The sequence below is a fragment of the Bacillus rossius genome, chromosome 1, assembly GCF_032445375.1.
Source record: "Bacillus rossius redtenbacheri isolate Brsri chromosome 1, Brsri_v3, whole genome shotgun sequence".
NCBI lineage: Eukaryota > Metazoa > Arthropoda > Insecta > Phasmatodea > Bacillidae > Bacillus > Bacillus rossius.
The window spans coordinates 260,099,668-260,115,041 of NC_086330.1; the positions used below are offsets into that span (position 1 = coordinate 260,099,668).

Consider the following 15,374-nt stretch of genomic DNA (forward strand, 5'->3'; position numbering starts at 1 on the left):
GTCTGTTCCAGTATGGAAAAAATATCTGAGCTGTTGGGTACAGTTTGGTTTGGCTCAGATGTTGAGCTGACCCAGGTAATAGTTCTTTACAACTGGTGTTGTAAAGTTGTTGGCAGATCTTCGCACAAGTAAGTGGGAATACATATTTTGAGTATGCTGCAAAATTACGAGTCAGTTCACACAGGTGGTAGAGAAGAATATCCTGTGTTAGCCACAAAGTGAGTCATACGGCCATTTTCTGTAGTAATTAGTAGATACCCTGTAATTGGAAATTCATTACCTTTTGTTATGCAGGAGATTTTTATATTTTGTTGTGACAAATTCTTTGCCATTTTCACCCTGTTATTACTGGATGTGTTCGCGAATTTCCTATTTGTGATTCGAGTTTGTCTGGATCTGTGCTTGGATATTTGTATCATCAGTAGTAAAAATAGAATGGAAGCACAGTGATACAAAAGCGGTTGGTTTATAAACCTGTGGTGTAATAAGAAAAATCAGACTCTTGTTAAGATGTAAAATTATTGCCATGCTGTGCTTAGATAGTGTTTTAAAATTATGAGAGAGAGAAATTGAGTTTAGATAACTGGTTTTAAATTTATAAATTTAATTTTTTATTTAATTTTTTTTATGAATTTTAAAATAGAGTATTTAATCTACATCTCTGAGTTTGTTTATGAAAAGAAATTTTGAATATACAAGCCAACAGTTTGAAAGTGGTAATACTTCAGAGACTTGAATTGTATAAGTAAAATTTATATATATATTATATATATAATCACAATTCATTGTACTGTAAATTTAGTGCTAGTATAATATCGAAGCAGAGTGATAATGTTTTACATATATTATATAAAACTGTTAAAACATAATCTGAATCTAGTCTGATTTTTTTTTTTTCCCCAGAGTGTTATTTGTGACAGAAGCTCATATTTTAGTGTTATAATTTTAGATAAGTTAATATTTTGGTTTAATGCTAGGTACTTAAATGTGATGATCCTAACCAATGGTATATTTTTTTAGTGGTTGGCTACTATACTCATATTGGAAGAGAATAGTAAGGGCTTTTTTGATAGTTTATATGGTACTACAAGCCCAGTTGTGAGCAGCTCAGTTAGGTGGAGAATTTTCTTGATTACCCAGTTAATATTTTTTATATGCATATATATGTTTTTAAAATAAATTTTTTAAAAATATTTTGCATTCATTCCTTGTTGAATCAGTGCTATTGTTGATTATTATTACTTTTTTGTGGATAGTGATCAGCTCATTGGACTTATCTGTAATATAAGTGAGAGGTTATGCATTTGTTGTGCAACACACGTCACAGTGCTGTGGTCAAATGGTTATGCGAGGGGGTGTGAGAGTGGATGCAGTAGCTTATGTTTAGTTTATAGTCATTATGTGTAATGTGCAATGCAGTCATGACGCATCCTGTATGTCTCAGCTAGGTGGCCTTCATTGAGATCTCACTTATATGTTGAGTAAACTGTTGACTAATAAGAACCAGGACCCTAATAATGTTTCTGTTGCTTGCATTTGTTGATAACCTGGATTTTTATTTGTTTTGTCAAGAATTTTAATTATAATTTCTTTGTGAGCTTTTATGCACAGCTATATTATTAAAACAATATTAACTAACACCCTCACCTCCAAGTATATTTTATTGTTGCTACCTTTAGCTTTTGCCCTTGATACTGGAGATTTTATTAGAATAGTTGAGGTAGTAACGACAATTTGACAGCTGTGGTTAGAGTTCTATCTTTTGTATTTAACTTTTTTAGTTTTTTGGAACTTTTAATTAGAAATTTTGATCACAATCATCAGTAACAGTTCATAACCATTATACAGTAATTTTATCATTGTTCCGAGGATGTAGTCCTTTATCTTGTACGGTAAGTTGCAAGCAGCAACTGGATTGTATTATAAACAGTATGTAATGTTTCCACTTTCAGTTTATACTAACATACAGTAAATCTGTTTTGGAGTCAGTGTAGATTTTTTGAGCGACCAGTTTGTATTTTTGTGAAGGATTAATTTTAAAAATAATACAGTTCTCAGTAGATATGTGCGAATGTCAAATTTTCATTGCGAAGCGAATTGCGAAGCGAATAATAACTATTTGTGCGAATTCGAATCGAATGCGAATAGTTGCTTTTCAAAACCATAAAAAAAAAAAGTTTTTATTTTTAATATCAACTTTCAACCCCCATTAATACAGAGTGTAAAAATGCTCTACATTAAATAAAATTCCAGCTTTAATTTAAGTTCTATTTACAAACATGAAGCATGTAATTCATTTTGAAAAATCTCTACATAAAAACATGTACATGTACACAATTGCACATCTTAAATTAATCACTGTTCTTTTCAATCATCAAAAAGTTTTCATTGTTTTAAGTTTAATAAATTTTTATAACACTGGGAAAAATTATTTAACCCCCATGTTCAATTGGAGAACAAACAAAACGAAGTATGTTCTACAAATATTTAAAAATGACTAATACTATACACACACAAAACACCATTGAAAGATTTACACACTAGGCTCTTATATCCGGTCAACAGGTTAGCTTTTATTTCAAGTTGGCATGTAAAAACACCAATTGCTCGACATGCTGAGGTAGCAAGTTTTCTCTTCGTGCTGAAACAACATTTCCAGCTGCTGAAAAGAGACGCTCTGAATTTACTTGTGTGGAAGGAACCCCCAGATACTTCAGAGCTACTTTGGATAAATATCGGTACTTTGTACCTTCATTTTTCCACCAATTTAATGGATTGTCATGTCTGTTGATACGAGGTTCTTTTAGGTACCTCCGCACTTCTTCTTCTCCTTCATCATAATCTTTATTTTCTTGCATTGGAATACTATCGAAGACAGCCCATAGAGAAGATGTTGGTGCAGAGTTTGGAATGCTAGATTTAGCCTCTTGTACAGGATTGGAATCAGTTTTTAAACTTTTTATCTCTGACAAAAGAATGGCTTCCGATTCAATAGTAGATAGAAGCACTCCTTTAAATCTTGGATCAACCAACATTGCAGCACGCTGTAGGGGTTCTTGCATGTAGTTCGGAAATCTTGACTTTAGATTTTTATGCAATGCTCTTGCAAGTGTCATGCCATCTTTTTTGGCAGTGATGTGTGATTCAAGGTTACAAAGAAGACAGTGAAGTACTGGAATGATCATGGACAATGTTGGATAAGTGTTTCCACTCATTTCTTCTGTGGCTTCTGCAAGTGGTTGTAAAACTTGAACAAAGTTTTCAGCATGTTTCCATTCCAAGGCGGTCAGCATGTCTGTATCGCCAGAGTTCACGTGGTCGGCTACAAGAGCAGGTTTCATTTCCAGCAGTCTCTTGAGCATTTGGTACTCTGAACACCAACGTGTATCAATATGTTGAATTACTTCTAGTTTTGGCATGTTCAACTGTTCCTGGAATGTGTGAAGTCTTTTCCTAGCACGAGTGCTTCTTCGGTAATGACCAACTATACTCCTGGCCTTACTAAGAAGTGTGGTTGTACCCGGGCAATCATTCTTACTGTTTTCAATTGCAATTTGAAGGGTGTGAGCAAAACATGATCTGGAACCATCTTTAAATAATGACACAGAAGCCTGTCTGAAATTATGGGCATTATCAGTGATGCAGAATAATGGGATAGATGTCACTGCTGGATCAATTTCCCAGTCAATAAGAACATTTTTTATGGTAGTAGCCACCTGAACACTTGTGTGGGATTCATTTACAACAGTGTTACTCATTGCAAATGACACAGACGTGAAGTCAGGTCGGAGATAATGACAGGTAAGGCTAATGTAACTGTCAGTTGAGCGAGAAGTCCAGCCATCAGATGTAAATGCAATGGATGATATTGTTGGTAAATCTTGTACAAGCATTTTCTTGAGAGAGTGTTTTGTTTCCTCATAAAGAGCTGGAATATAATGTTCAGAAAATGTAGTTCTACATGGTACTGTGTATGTAGGTGCAACATTTTTGTGACCCATTAACTCTTTAAATCCACACCCTTCTACAAACTCATACGGCAAAAGTTCTGTTGCCACCATTTTGGCAATTTGTTTGGTTATGCTCTGTGCTTTAGGGTCGGATGGTGACATCTTCTGCGTACTTCTGAACATTTCAGTTAAAGTAGGCTGCAGCACTGGTTTTTTTTTTGCACAAGTTCCTTCAAGCTCATGAATTTTTTCTTTGTCTTTCATTAGTTCCTTGTACAACACAGCATGTTTTGCCTCCAAATGGTTCTGAAGTGTTGTTGTAGTGCCTGCAAGCAATATTAAAATTTTGTTGATGTGTCACTCTTATTTTACTACAGTAAATAATTTCATTAGTACAACCAGTACAACTATAAAATGTACTAAATGTGTATTTAAATTGGAAAAAGTCGTATTTGCAAAATTTTAACCATCGGTAGCCTTGGAAAGACATAAAGGGGGATTAGGCCTTTCCATCTTGAAGTTTCTCATCTTTTTGCTATAAATATAATTTTGAACTATTTATCCCAATTTTTGGGAGAGCAAGCCATAAATCATATCCCCTAGACCTTCTATACCTTGTTGCAAACATGTATATACTAATAGGCTCTAGTCTGTGCTACGAGGCAATAACTTATTATTTCACACTGGAATACTCATACGACCAGTTCGCAAGTATTGGCTTCAACAATCAGCCAAAGCTAAGTGCTATGAAATGTAGAACCAAAATATTTAGCATGGAAGTTTTATTGTAAGCAGTATCAAAATATTTGAAATTGCAAGATGTTGAGGCCTAATTTCCCTTAAAATCTTCTCATGTTATGGGATAGGTATTCAACTGAAGAAGAAAAACTGATAGTAATTGTATTTTTGAGTTCCTCTCATTTTAGTTGAAAATTCTAGTAAACTGCATTGCTGTAATTGAAATATTTAACTGGTTGTTTAAGTTTTGAACATTTCGTTAGGCTCTGTTAAGTTATCTATTTATAAAATAGGTCATACTGTTCTAATCTGAATGAACCTGACATTGTCTGATATGCCAGCACTCTCCTAACCTCCTTCCCTTTCCTGGCATTCAAATTTCCCGCAGAAGTCATGTGCATGTGAGGGTGCCACGAACTACACCAAGAGGGTGCGGTCGATTCAGTGCCTCATACCCTAATTTCGATTTAATTATTATTACTGTAATTTTCTTTTAATAATACCTAGTGTTTTTTGTGTGAGTTTTCAGGTAATAGATTTTTTATTTCTGTTATGTACTGTCAGCTCGGTTGGTAAGCGCTGAGAGTGTTGTGTTGTCTATGGTTCGTTAGTCAGCAGCTGGCATCATGGCTGATAGCTCGTCAGATAACCTATGTAACCAATGTATCGTGTAATGCAGACACAGTGCGTGTAACAGGTACATAAAAATTTCATTGTTTCCTTTTTGCGTAAATATTAACTGGCCACTATAGACTCAGACTTGCCGAAGGCCTTTCATTAATAATAACTTTTATTGAAGTTATTTTTAAATTAATAATACCATGTTGGCTGTTCATGGATCACCAGAGTTAAATGTAAAAGGGTGTTTGTTTACTTGTTTTTTATCAAATATACCTCGGCGTGATTTGATTTTAAATAATGGTACCATCCGTTTCGGCGTGCAGCGCCAAGCCCCACATGGGTGACATCATGCCCAGAGTTCGAGTCTCACCCTGGTCCATGCCCCCTAGACACAGCAATCATTGGTTAGGTTAGCCTAGTTACAATTTAAGTATGGTAAATTGTTTGTTGGGTTAGCAACATTTAAAATACTTATTTATGGTTTTCAAGAAAAATAATAGCCTACTCAAAAACAACCATTGTCAGAATTGTTGATTTTTTTTTAGATGACTAACTTCTCTATGAGGGAAAATGTGAACAATAATCATCCTACAGATTACTTACTGTACCATTTTTTTGCTATTTTGTCATCCAAATCAAGTTGACTCCCAAACCAATTAAATACTAACAAAAATTTAGAAACGTGTTTTGGGGGAATTCAGTTTTACCGTATGTTAGAAAATTTGCTACTTAGACACTACCAATCCATGGCACACACAAATTTCTATTGTGGCACATTACATCATTAAAGCTTTAAACACCGCACGAAAACATTGTTACAAACGTCATGACGAAAATCTTATACAAAAAAAGGCAGACATGAAACTTTATTAGGTTAAAGGCATCTGAAAACGTACGAAACGTAAACATTCCACGAGTGGTTGCGATGGGACGTGTTTTACTTTCTTCTTTTTTTACGTTAGCGGTTGCATTGCGTTCGGTGAAGATACTACCATCCAAATAATAAATTATAACATCAATGTGTACACTATTCACAAATTATTAAACCCTTATTATAAAAAAAAACCTAGTTACATAACCTACCACGCGGACATTTGAACGACTGTTTGCAACAATCGCATTGTGCGGAGCAATCGCCAACATCTGTGAAATAATTCCATATTGCACTACGTTTCTTTCTTTTTGACGGTACTTCTTTCGCTTGTAATGAACCGTCTGCACCTTTATCCATTTTTAATTTCGTTAGATAAAATTATGAAAACCCACGGTAGTCGACAAATGCAGCAATTTAGTTGTGTTTACTTACACAACACTTTAGATTAATCGATAGTGACGTCACGTTCGAGCGATAGGTCGATCTTCCGAAGTTAACAGAAAATAAATCGCACGTGACGTCACAACTTGAATGATACGACGAAGCTTCGTTTAATGCGAATACTTCATATCGTTTCGAAGTGTTATCGAATATTAAAAAAACTTCGAATTCGATTGTACTATCGAAGCTTCGCACATGCCTAGTTCTCAGAGACACTTTAGTTCAATAATCATTCATTGACAATATGTATATATTTTTGGAACTTAAATAATATTGGAACATCTCTTCAAGTCTTTATGTATGTACAATCTAGACAAATTTTCAGCTAGTCAGAGGTCTGCAGTATTACAACTTGAGCTTAAATAGACATTTTTCTGTATTTGAACCTTCCCATTTCACTCTACACTAATATGATGAAAATAAATGTTTTCACATCTTGAAAAAATCCTTGTCTACGGTACTCAGATATATTACAAACATAATCTTTAATGACATTACTGTCGACATGTGTGGTGGTAATTGTTGCAGTGAGTCGCTCGGTGGTGCCGGATTTGACGATGCCGGCCCCGGTGGTGCCGCCCGTGAGCGCCCAGACAGACGACGAGCTGGACGATGAGCTGGAGCTAGACATAGCCAGCCTGGACCTGGACAACATCGACACCACGGTAGCCCCATCACCGCACATGACTAGCTTAGATGAAATGTGTGGATGCCCATGCGTTCCGTGATGACTGCAATTAAAAATTTCACCCGAAAATTGGTGAAACATAGTAGCGCCCAGCACCGAGCTGTGTCTAGATGGCCATCTTAAATTTGATTGGCCTTTGATGGATACTCAAAGCTAGGAGAAAGTTTCGTTCACATCCAAACTATAGCACTGCACAAAAAATTACTGTGACACGTCCAAGTTCCAAGTACAAACAATAAATGTGAAACATATACACAAATGGTTTTTATAAAGTCACTAAACATCCTGCCCGTCTTGAAATAAGCATTTCAACTCATTCTTTGGGTAAGGGGCACAGTTTCACTGTCGGTCGAGTAATAAGTCTTTGGAGCATATAGAGTTGGGCTACACGTACCACCTCATCAGGTCCTGGAAAGGTTTGTATTATCTTCCAAGTCTCCAATGAAGTGGAGGCAAGTTCGGGTCCTGAACCAACACTAGTATGTTGGGTTGCACATTCACTCCAGCTTGAGTCCACTTCCCCAACACTTGCAGCTGATGCAAATAATCTTTATGCCATCGCTGCCAGAAGCACTGGCGAGCTTGTAGCAAAATATTCCATCTTGAAAGCCGATTCATAGGCACCGAAGTCATCTCCTCTTCAGGTAAGATTTGAGGAGGGCCCAGAGTGAGGAAGTGACTCGGTGTCAGCGCTGTCAGGTCACTTGGGTCTGTTGACAATGGGGTCAGCGGCCGTGAATTCAATACTGTTTCAACTTGAGTGAGGACACTGTAAAACTGCTCATATGTCAACAGCTTACTGCGAATCACCTTATTCAAATGAGCTTTGACAGACTTCACCCCTACCTCCCATAGGTCTCCGAAATGTGTCTGGTGGGTTAAAGTGCCATGCGATTCCATGGCTACCCAAGGCATTGTTGGTTTTGTCTTTGAGGAATGACTGCAAAGCCTTCAACTGATTAGCACCAACAAAGTTGGTTCCACAGTCACTGTGCAAGAGCCATGTGTTGGGCCACAAATCTACGAAATTCAGCTAGTAATGTGTCTGTAGATAAATCAGACACCAATTCAAGATGTAGAGCTTTGGTGGTGAAACACACAAACAAATACAGTAAAACCTTTTTGTTGCGACCCCATTTATTGCAACCACCTCTCTATTACAACCCGATTTCGAGAAACCTTGAAAAAATTCCCGAAAATCCGAAGGAAATCGGACAGAAAATAAGTTTCTTGTGGTGAGTAGCGTATTACTGCGTTTCTCTTGCCGAGTGCTGTACTGCCGTAGGCAGCGCATATCTAAAAATGGATACCACTTCCTGTCGACCGCTGTCAGCGCTTGACAACCCCCATTCCACATCCCTTTGCCTGCAGGGTGCAGATATAGGTTTTTGTGGCAACGTGTTTACGTTTAGCTTTTTGCGAGTGTCTAGTGTGGTACGCAGTGAAGGCAAAGCTACCTGCTGGATTTCTCTTGATTTTGATTACTATCGGTTGACAATTCACAGCGACCGACTGGATGCACGCCCGCCTCGACTTGTTTTAACTGCCGCAGCGATGTTTATTTTGACAGCTCAAGCAATTATCTTTTCCCGTCGGTTGATACAAAAAGGTCGCTTCACCCAGCATAAAAAAAAGGCTACGCCACTTATTCCCCATGCAGGAAACACACTGGCTGCCGTCTGTCTCCCCCGCATTTATCTTTCTTCTAAGATTCCACGTCTCACCTCTCGCGCGAGCAATAACGAAGCGACCACACATTGGGCCGTTTTATGCTTTGTTTGGTGACAGCAGCTTGATTTTATTCGGTATATTCCTTTTCATAGGACCCTTGCTATTAAAATACATTTATATTTAAGTTTGAAAGCTTGAACTTGGTGTAAAAAGTGACATATATTGACCCCTCCCTCACCGCTTTAGTACCCCATTCATAATAGCCCAATTTTACGAGAGAAGGGAGGGTGAAATGAGCATTTTCTCACTGAAGGTTTTTCAAAGGTGAGCGAAGTTGGGGTGCTATAAGGGAGGACACTAGATGGTTAGTGTGTGTGGGAGGGATGAGCTAGCCTTGAAGAATGTTAACGAGGGGAGGGAGGGGTGAGCTTATGCGTCATGAAGCCGTTGCCGCCAGCCAGCCAGCCAGCCGGGCGAGCTTCGGGTGCGCCCATTCGCATTGCAGAACCTACAGCTGCCATATTTTTAAAGGAAATGTCCCATTATTTTTTTGTTATTCTTACATGAACATTATTGGAAGTATTAAAGCAGACACAAAAATATGCTGCATTTTAAAATTAACAGATTTTAATGATCTTTCATTTCTTTTTTTTTTTTTTTATTTTTTTAATTTTTTTAATTTTTTTCTGATTTTCACATTTTGGTCAAAATGTCCAAATTTTTTGACGGTTCCCGAGAATGTATCCGTAAAATCACTGCTTCGTTAAATCCGGGGTTCGTGATATTGGGGTTCTAGTGTACCGTATTTACTCGCGTAAAGGCCCCGCCCGCGTATAAGCCCCCCTCCTTGTTTTGTAAACATTTTTGAGAAAAAATTTAAAAACGTGTTTTTCTGGGTTTATCTGAGGGCAGGGCAGCTTGGCATGCATCAAACAACAAGCCATGTATTATGACCGGCGGGAGGTGATTTTGTAAGCGGCAGTGATGCAGAGACTGGTATTATAGTTTGTCCGTTCTCAGTACGACTGTCGTGAGGCATGCCAGACGTAAGCAGTTAGTCCTATCTCAAACGACATAAAGATAAAGAAAGCTAGACTCGTTTTTTTTTTTTTTTCCTAACCTTAGTTAAAACTAAGTGTGTAAGGGAGGGGTCTAGGTAGGGAAGACTCTAAGTGCGTCTCAGGGCAAGCCCTATACGCTCTAAACATGCGGGTTTTTAACCATGCAGAAAAGGTCACGTGCATCATGTGCTAGGAGGGGATTGGCCAGCCATGGCAGACGTTTTCACCATGACTAACTCCCCTCACTCTTAATTCTAGACTAAAACTAGATAAGTTGGGCCCAGGTAAAACCTCCATAGACAGAGGGAAAACCCTGGGCACATACATGCGGGATGCAAAGGTCATGCATTATTACAAGCAGGTGGATTACAGGAATAGAAGGATGGTCCTGGAAGAAGAGTGGGGCGTGGTAGAAGTTCTACTATGCAAGGGGTGGGGCACTTGGACTTTTAGTCCGCATTGGTTTGGTCAGGTCTGGTCTTTTTGGGGGCGGCTTATGCCGTTTCCCGTCGTGCTGCCAGTTAGCACTCATTGTGGCTGTGTAATATGATCGTGTAAGTGGGGCGGTCGCGAACTGTGGCGTCGGACTAGACTCCAGAGTGGTGACATAGCTTCAGGTCAACCTGTCGCCAGTAAAAGGCTGTCGGTCAGTTAGAGAAATTGCCACCATCTGTCATTGAAAAGTCCTAGCTGCAGTACTACGCTGTGTGAGCTGCGGTCGCGAGAAGGGCATCGAGCCAGACTCCAGAATGGTGACATAGCTTCAGGTCGACCTGTTGCCAGCAAAAGGCAGTCGGTCAATTAGAGAAATTGCCACCTTCTGTCATTGAAAGACTCTAGCCTAGCATCTACGCTATTAATCTTCGAAGGATAATTTACTTATTCCATTAGGGCCCCGCTGGGCCAAAGCACGACTATTTGATTCGCCTGATAGTTTGTGTTGTGCAGTGTGTAGTGGGATGATGTGTGCTTATATATAATTGGGGCCTAATATTAACTTAACTTAATATTAACTTAATGTACGTGAGCTGCCAGCTTGTGTGCGTACGCTCCGCGCGCGTGTTCTCGCGCTCGGAGCAGGGGGAGGGGGCGCGCTGATTGGTCCGCGGGCTGCCGGCCAATCAGAGAGCAGTCCCGCCACGTCCGCGTCTACGGCGGGCGGTGTGACAGGATAGATTTTGGGCGTTTATATTTCTCATTAATGTCTGGATCATAATTTCCTAATGTAGAAATATGTGGGTTTAAACTATTTGCGCATTTATCGTAAAAAGTTTGTGTAGTTCTGATGTAGAAGTCTTGTAAGGTTTCCGACTTCGTTTCACGATGCAAGGCTGCTACAGCACAATACACTGGGGCGTCTGTAACTGCCCGAATACATTTGTTTTGTACTCGTTGTAGCTTTATTAAGTGCGATTTCGCAGCAGTTGCCCATACTGGGGCTGCGTACGTAATTATGGGGCGAATGAGTGCTTTGTAGAGCAGCAGACCATTTTTTACTGTGCCTCCACATCGCCTACTCATGACTGGATATAGTGAGCTCATTCTAGCATGGGCTTGAGCCCGCTTGGCGTCAATATGATGGCGCCAGAGCAGTTTCCTGTCCATGTGTACGCCTAGGTATTTTACTACGTCCTTGTGAGGGATTTGTTCGTTGAACAAATGTATGGGTGGCCTGCGTTCTACAGGCGGAAGGTTTTTGCGGGTAAACACAATAGCCTCTGACTTAGCTGTGTTTACTTTTATTCGCCAGGATGTGCACCATTGCTGGTACACAGCTAATGCATCCTGGAGTCTGGCCGTGGCCAGCTGGAGGTTATATGATCTACTGTAAAGTATAGTATTATCTGCATAGCAACCTATCTTTACTAGGCGGTGTTCAGGGCGTGGTAAGTCATATGTATATATGTTGAATAGGACAGGGCCAAGAATACTGCCTTGTGGTACGCCAGCTCTTATTTGTTTAATATCAGACAGAGCTCCTTCAGTTGACACTCTGAAGGTTCTGTCTGCGAGGTAGGACGCGACTAGCTTAATATAGCAGTCGGGGAAATTAGTTTGAAATAATTTGTAGATCAGCCCCGCATGAAATACCCTGTCGAAGGCTTTTTCTACGTCTAAAAACGTCGCAACTACATAGTTTTGAGCGTTAAATGCGCTAGTGATCTCTTCTGTGAGACGAACTAATTGATGTACTGTCGAATGGGTACTTCGGAAACCGAATTGCTCGTCCGGCAGTAAGTTGTGATCGTGTATGTGTTTGTTAAGCCTGGATAGTAGGATTTTTTCCGCGACTTTCGACACAGTGCTTAGTAGGCTTATTGGCCTGTAATTCTGAGGCAGGGTTTTGTCTTTCCCTGGCTTGTGGAAAACAATTACTTGTGCTTGTTTCCACTGGGTAGGGAAAATATGTAGTCTGAGCATTGCGTTTATGCATTCAGCTAAATATTATAGTGCTTCGTCGGGGAGCTGTTTTAGGACGACTGCCTGGATGCGGTCGTTGCCTGGTGCTTTACGCGGCTTCATTTGCTTGATAGCTCGCTTAATTTCCTGGGCCTGTGTTAATAGGGGCTCGGAGACTGTGGGCTGGTGCAGTTTAGCGCGTAGTTCGCGGTAAATCTGCGCTGTGAACGGCCTATCGCAGGGCTCCATGTTGGGCTGGAAGGCGTTTTCTAAGACATTAGCGAAAGCTTGTGCCTTGTCTTGGGGCTGAAAAACTATGCCGTTGTTTGTTTGAAGGGGAGGGATTTTATCCGTTTTATTTAAGAGTCGCTTCGTCATGTCCCAGGCACTCCCGTCCTGGATCTTGAGTTGCGAGATCTTTGTTTCCCATTGGCTGCTGCGCCAAAGGGAAATTTCGTCGGAAATGACTGTTTGGATTTCATTTATCCGGCGTTTTGTGGCTTGTGTGCGCCGCCGAGTGTATTCACGGCGTAATCTGTTTTTTTGCGATATAAGATCGCTGATGTAAGCTGGCAGCTCGTCATGTGCTAACTTAACTTCCTTTTCTGGGATGCACGCGTCTATACCGGCCTGGATTTTCACTGTGAACTCAGTTATCGCAGTTTCAAGATTAATGCTATTTTCTATAGTGAGTTCGGCCACATCCTGAAGGTTTGTGGTCAAGTAATTTTTAAACCCGCGCCAATCCGCGTTTTTATAATCTCTATACTTCCGTGGCGGGTTTGAGTCTGTGTTCGCGTCATCGAAAATTAGGTGAACAGGGAAATGATCTGAGGAAAGGGCGCGGACAACCTCGAGTTCGAATCCCGTGTTGACACGCTTGTTTATGGCGATATCTAGAATATCTGGCAAGCAATTAATGCTATTTGGGTCGTGAGTGGGCTCTGTGGGAGCATGCACGTGGTAGTTTTTGTTCTGTTGGTCGGCAAACAGTAGCCTACCATTTGCTGTGGTGCGTCTGCAGTTCCACTGTGTATGTTTGGCATTTATATCGCCTACTGCCAAGAAGCTCGGGGCTGCTCCGTACAGGGCGTTGAGATCGTCCTGGCAGAGGGACCTACCGGGTGGGGCGTACATAGAAATGATTTTAAGTTGTTGTTGGTTTATTGAGATATTAATTCCAACAGCTTCAAGGTTATGAAAGTCGGGGAGTTGGCATACTGAGTGCTTAATACTGTTATGAACTGCTAGGGCTACCCCGCCGCCTCTGTTGTTTCTATCGCGCCTATATATTACGTAATTTAGTATCGTTAGGCGATCTATCGGTTGTAAGTGTGTCTCGTTTATAGCCGCGATTTTAATTTTGTATTTTTCCAGGTGGTTTATAAACTCCGGTAATTTATTTTTAATTCCGCGTGCATTCCAGAAAAGAAGGGAGTGGACCTTAATACTATTGGTCGAGGTTGTTAAGCAACTCGGGACCGGATTAGTTGCTACCATTGAGTATGGTATTCAATCCCTGAACAAAGCCCAGCGTAGCTTGGACTTTTTTGGGTAGGTCAAAGCTAGGGTCGCACCATATCGCGAGGAGTTCGCATAGAGGGCCGATGGATGCTGCCAATTTCGGGTCGGTCATGAGTGCGTGGTTGCTTTCCAGGATTTTCTGGAAAACAGCCGGCTCTGCGGGGCTTTGTGCTGTGGGTGCGGGCGGGGCAGTTGGCGGCATCGGCGTCGCATCAACTACCATCGTCTCCACGACTGGAGCCGCAGTTTCCTGGCGCGGCGCTACAATAGGCGCTGGTGTTGTGGCAGCCTTGCTTGCCAGCAGCTTGTCCTGGGCTGGCTGCTGGGGTTTGCCCTGGCCATTTTTGTGGCCAGTCCAATTCTTTTTCGGCTGCCTCTGGTTGCGGGGGCGCGGGTTGTTAGTCAGCGCCGGGAAATTCAAATCGTCCCGGTAGCTGGGTTCGCAGTGTTGTTGGAGGGGCGCGTAGCGGTTTTGGAACGCCTGAGGCATGTACTGGCCCAGGTTGTTCTGGTGTGCCCGCTGGTCCCAGTGGTTGGGCCTAGGCGGGCCCTGGTGGCCTGAAGGGCCGGCCTGCTGGGGCGCGGGCTGCTCAGCTGCGCGCTGATTGGCGCGCATGTCGCGGCGAGATTGTTGCTCGCGTTCCTTGCGAGCCTGGGGCGGTAAATGACGGCGGGTCTCGCGCTTGTATTCGCGGCAGCCGCGGTAATTCGCGCAGTGGGGCTCGCCGCAGTGTGCGCACTTCTTCTCGGCGGTGTCTTTACCGGCGTGGGGGCAGTTAATTGCGCTGTGGTCGCCTCTGCACCACCTGCACACTACGTTGGCAAGCTGGACTCGCGCGCTGTGTTGATGTGCAGTGTTGTCGGAGAAGAAGAGGGGAAGTGAAGGAGGAAGGGAAGTGGGTCAAGGATTCTAACACTCCTTTGTCTGGTTGGCTGGCTAGCTGGCAGGAGGGAGGTTAAGCCACGCCTCTGCCTCTCTCCCCTCCTGACACAGCGCTGCCTCTGCCTCCCCCCCCCCTTATATAGCGCTGCCTCTCCCCCCTGCGGAGTCGTTGCCTCTCTCTCCCTCCTGCCACGTCGCTGCCTCCCCCGTCTTCCTCATTCGAACAAAGACGCACAACTTGAAAAGAAAAATCTATTTTTTCCTCCAAATTCGCGTATAGGCCCCCTCCCCTTTTTTGGAGTCAAAATTTGGGGAAAAAAGGGGGGCCTTTACGCGAGTAAATACGGTATTTAACTACGGCAAGCAGAAAACGTACATGTAAATTAACCAGTAAAAATAAACTGTCTTTTGACATATTTTCTTTAGAGGTGGCCTGTAGGGCGACGGACTTGTCATGAAGGTTGAAGTGGGTTTAAAGCAAAGCCGTCTAGTATTGTGAATGACAGCATCCTGCCATTGTACG

At 41.6% G+C, this 15,374-nt stretch overlaps 2 protein-coding genes across 3 annotated transcripts in view; one reads left to right on the top strand and one right to left on the bottom strand.

The window, feature by feature from the left end:
* LOC134527517 (coatomer subunit beta') overlaps window positions 1-15,374 on the top strand; it is a 163,301-nt gene that overhangs the window by 128,256 nt on the left and 19,671 nt on the right. The window contains exon 15 of one of the 2 annotated variants that reach the window (XM_063360253.1): window positions 7,153-7,289. In XM_063360253.1, coding sequence (XP_063216323.1) covers window positions 7,153-7,289 — 137 coding nt within the window. Of the gene's footprint in view, window positions 1-7,152; window positions 7,572-15,374 lie in introns of those variants that run through there. The other variant, XM_063360252.1, reaches the window with a different exon arrangement.
* LOC134527518 (zinc finger BED domain-containing protein 4-like) lies at window positions 892-6,820 on the bottom strand. The gene is made up of 2 exons (XM_063360254.1): window positions 6,393-6,820; window positions 892-4,276 (listed from the first exon to the last, which is right to left on the bottom strand). The coding sequence occupies exons 1-2, from the start codon at window positions 6,538-6,540 to the stop codon at window positions 2,574-2,576; spliced, it is 1,851 nt and encodes a 616-aa protein (XP_063216324.1). The 5' UTR covers window positions 6,541-6,820; the 3' UTR covers window positions 892-2,573.

Bases quoted from the DNA above. Each gene is read 5' to 3' on its own strand.
- LOC134527518 (XM_063360254.1), bottom strand. From the start codon at position 6,540: ATGGATAAAGGTGCAGACGGTTCATTACAAGCGAAAGAAGTACCGTCA. The intron at 4,277-6,392 runs GTAGGTTATGTA...TATTGCTTGCAG, and splicing joins GTCGTTCAAATGTCCGCGTG to GCACTACAACAACACTTCAG.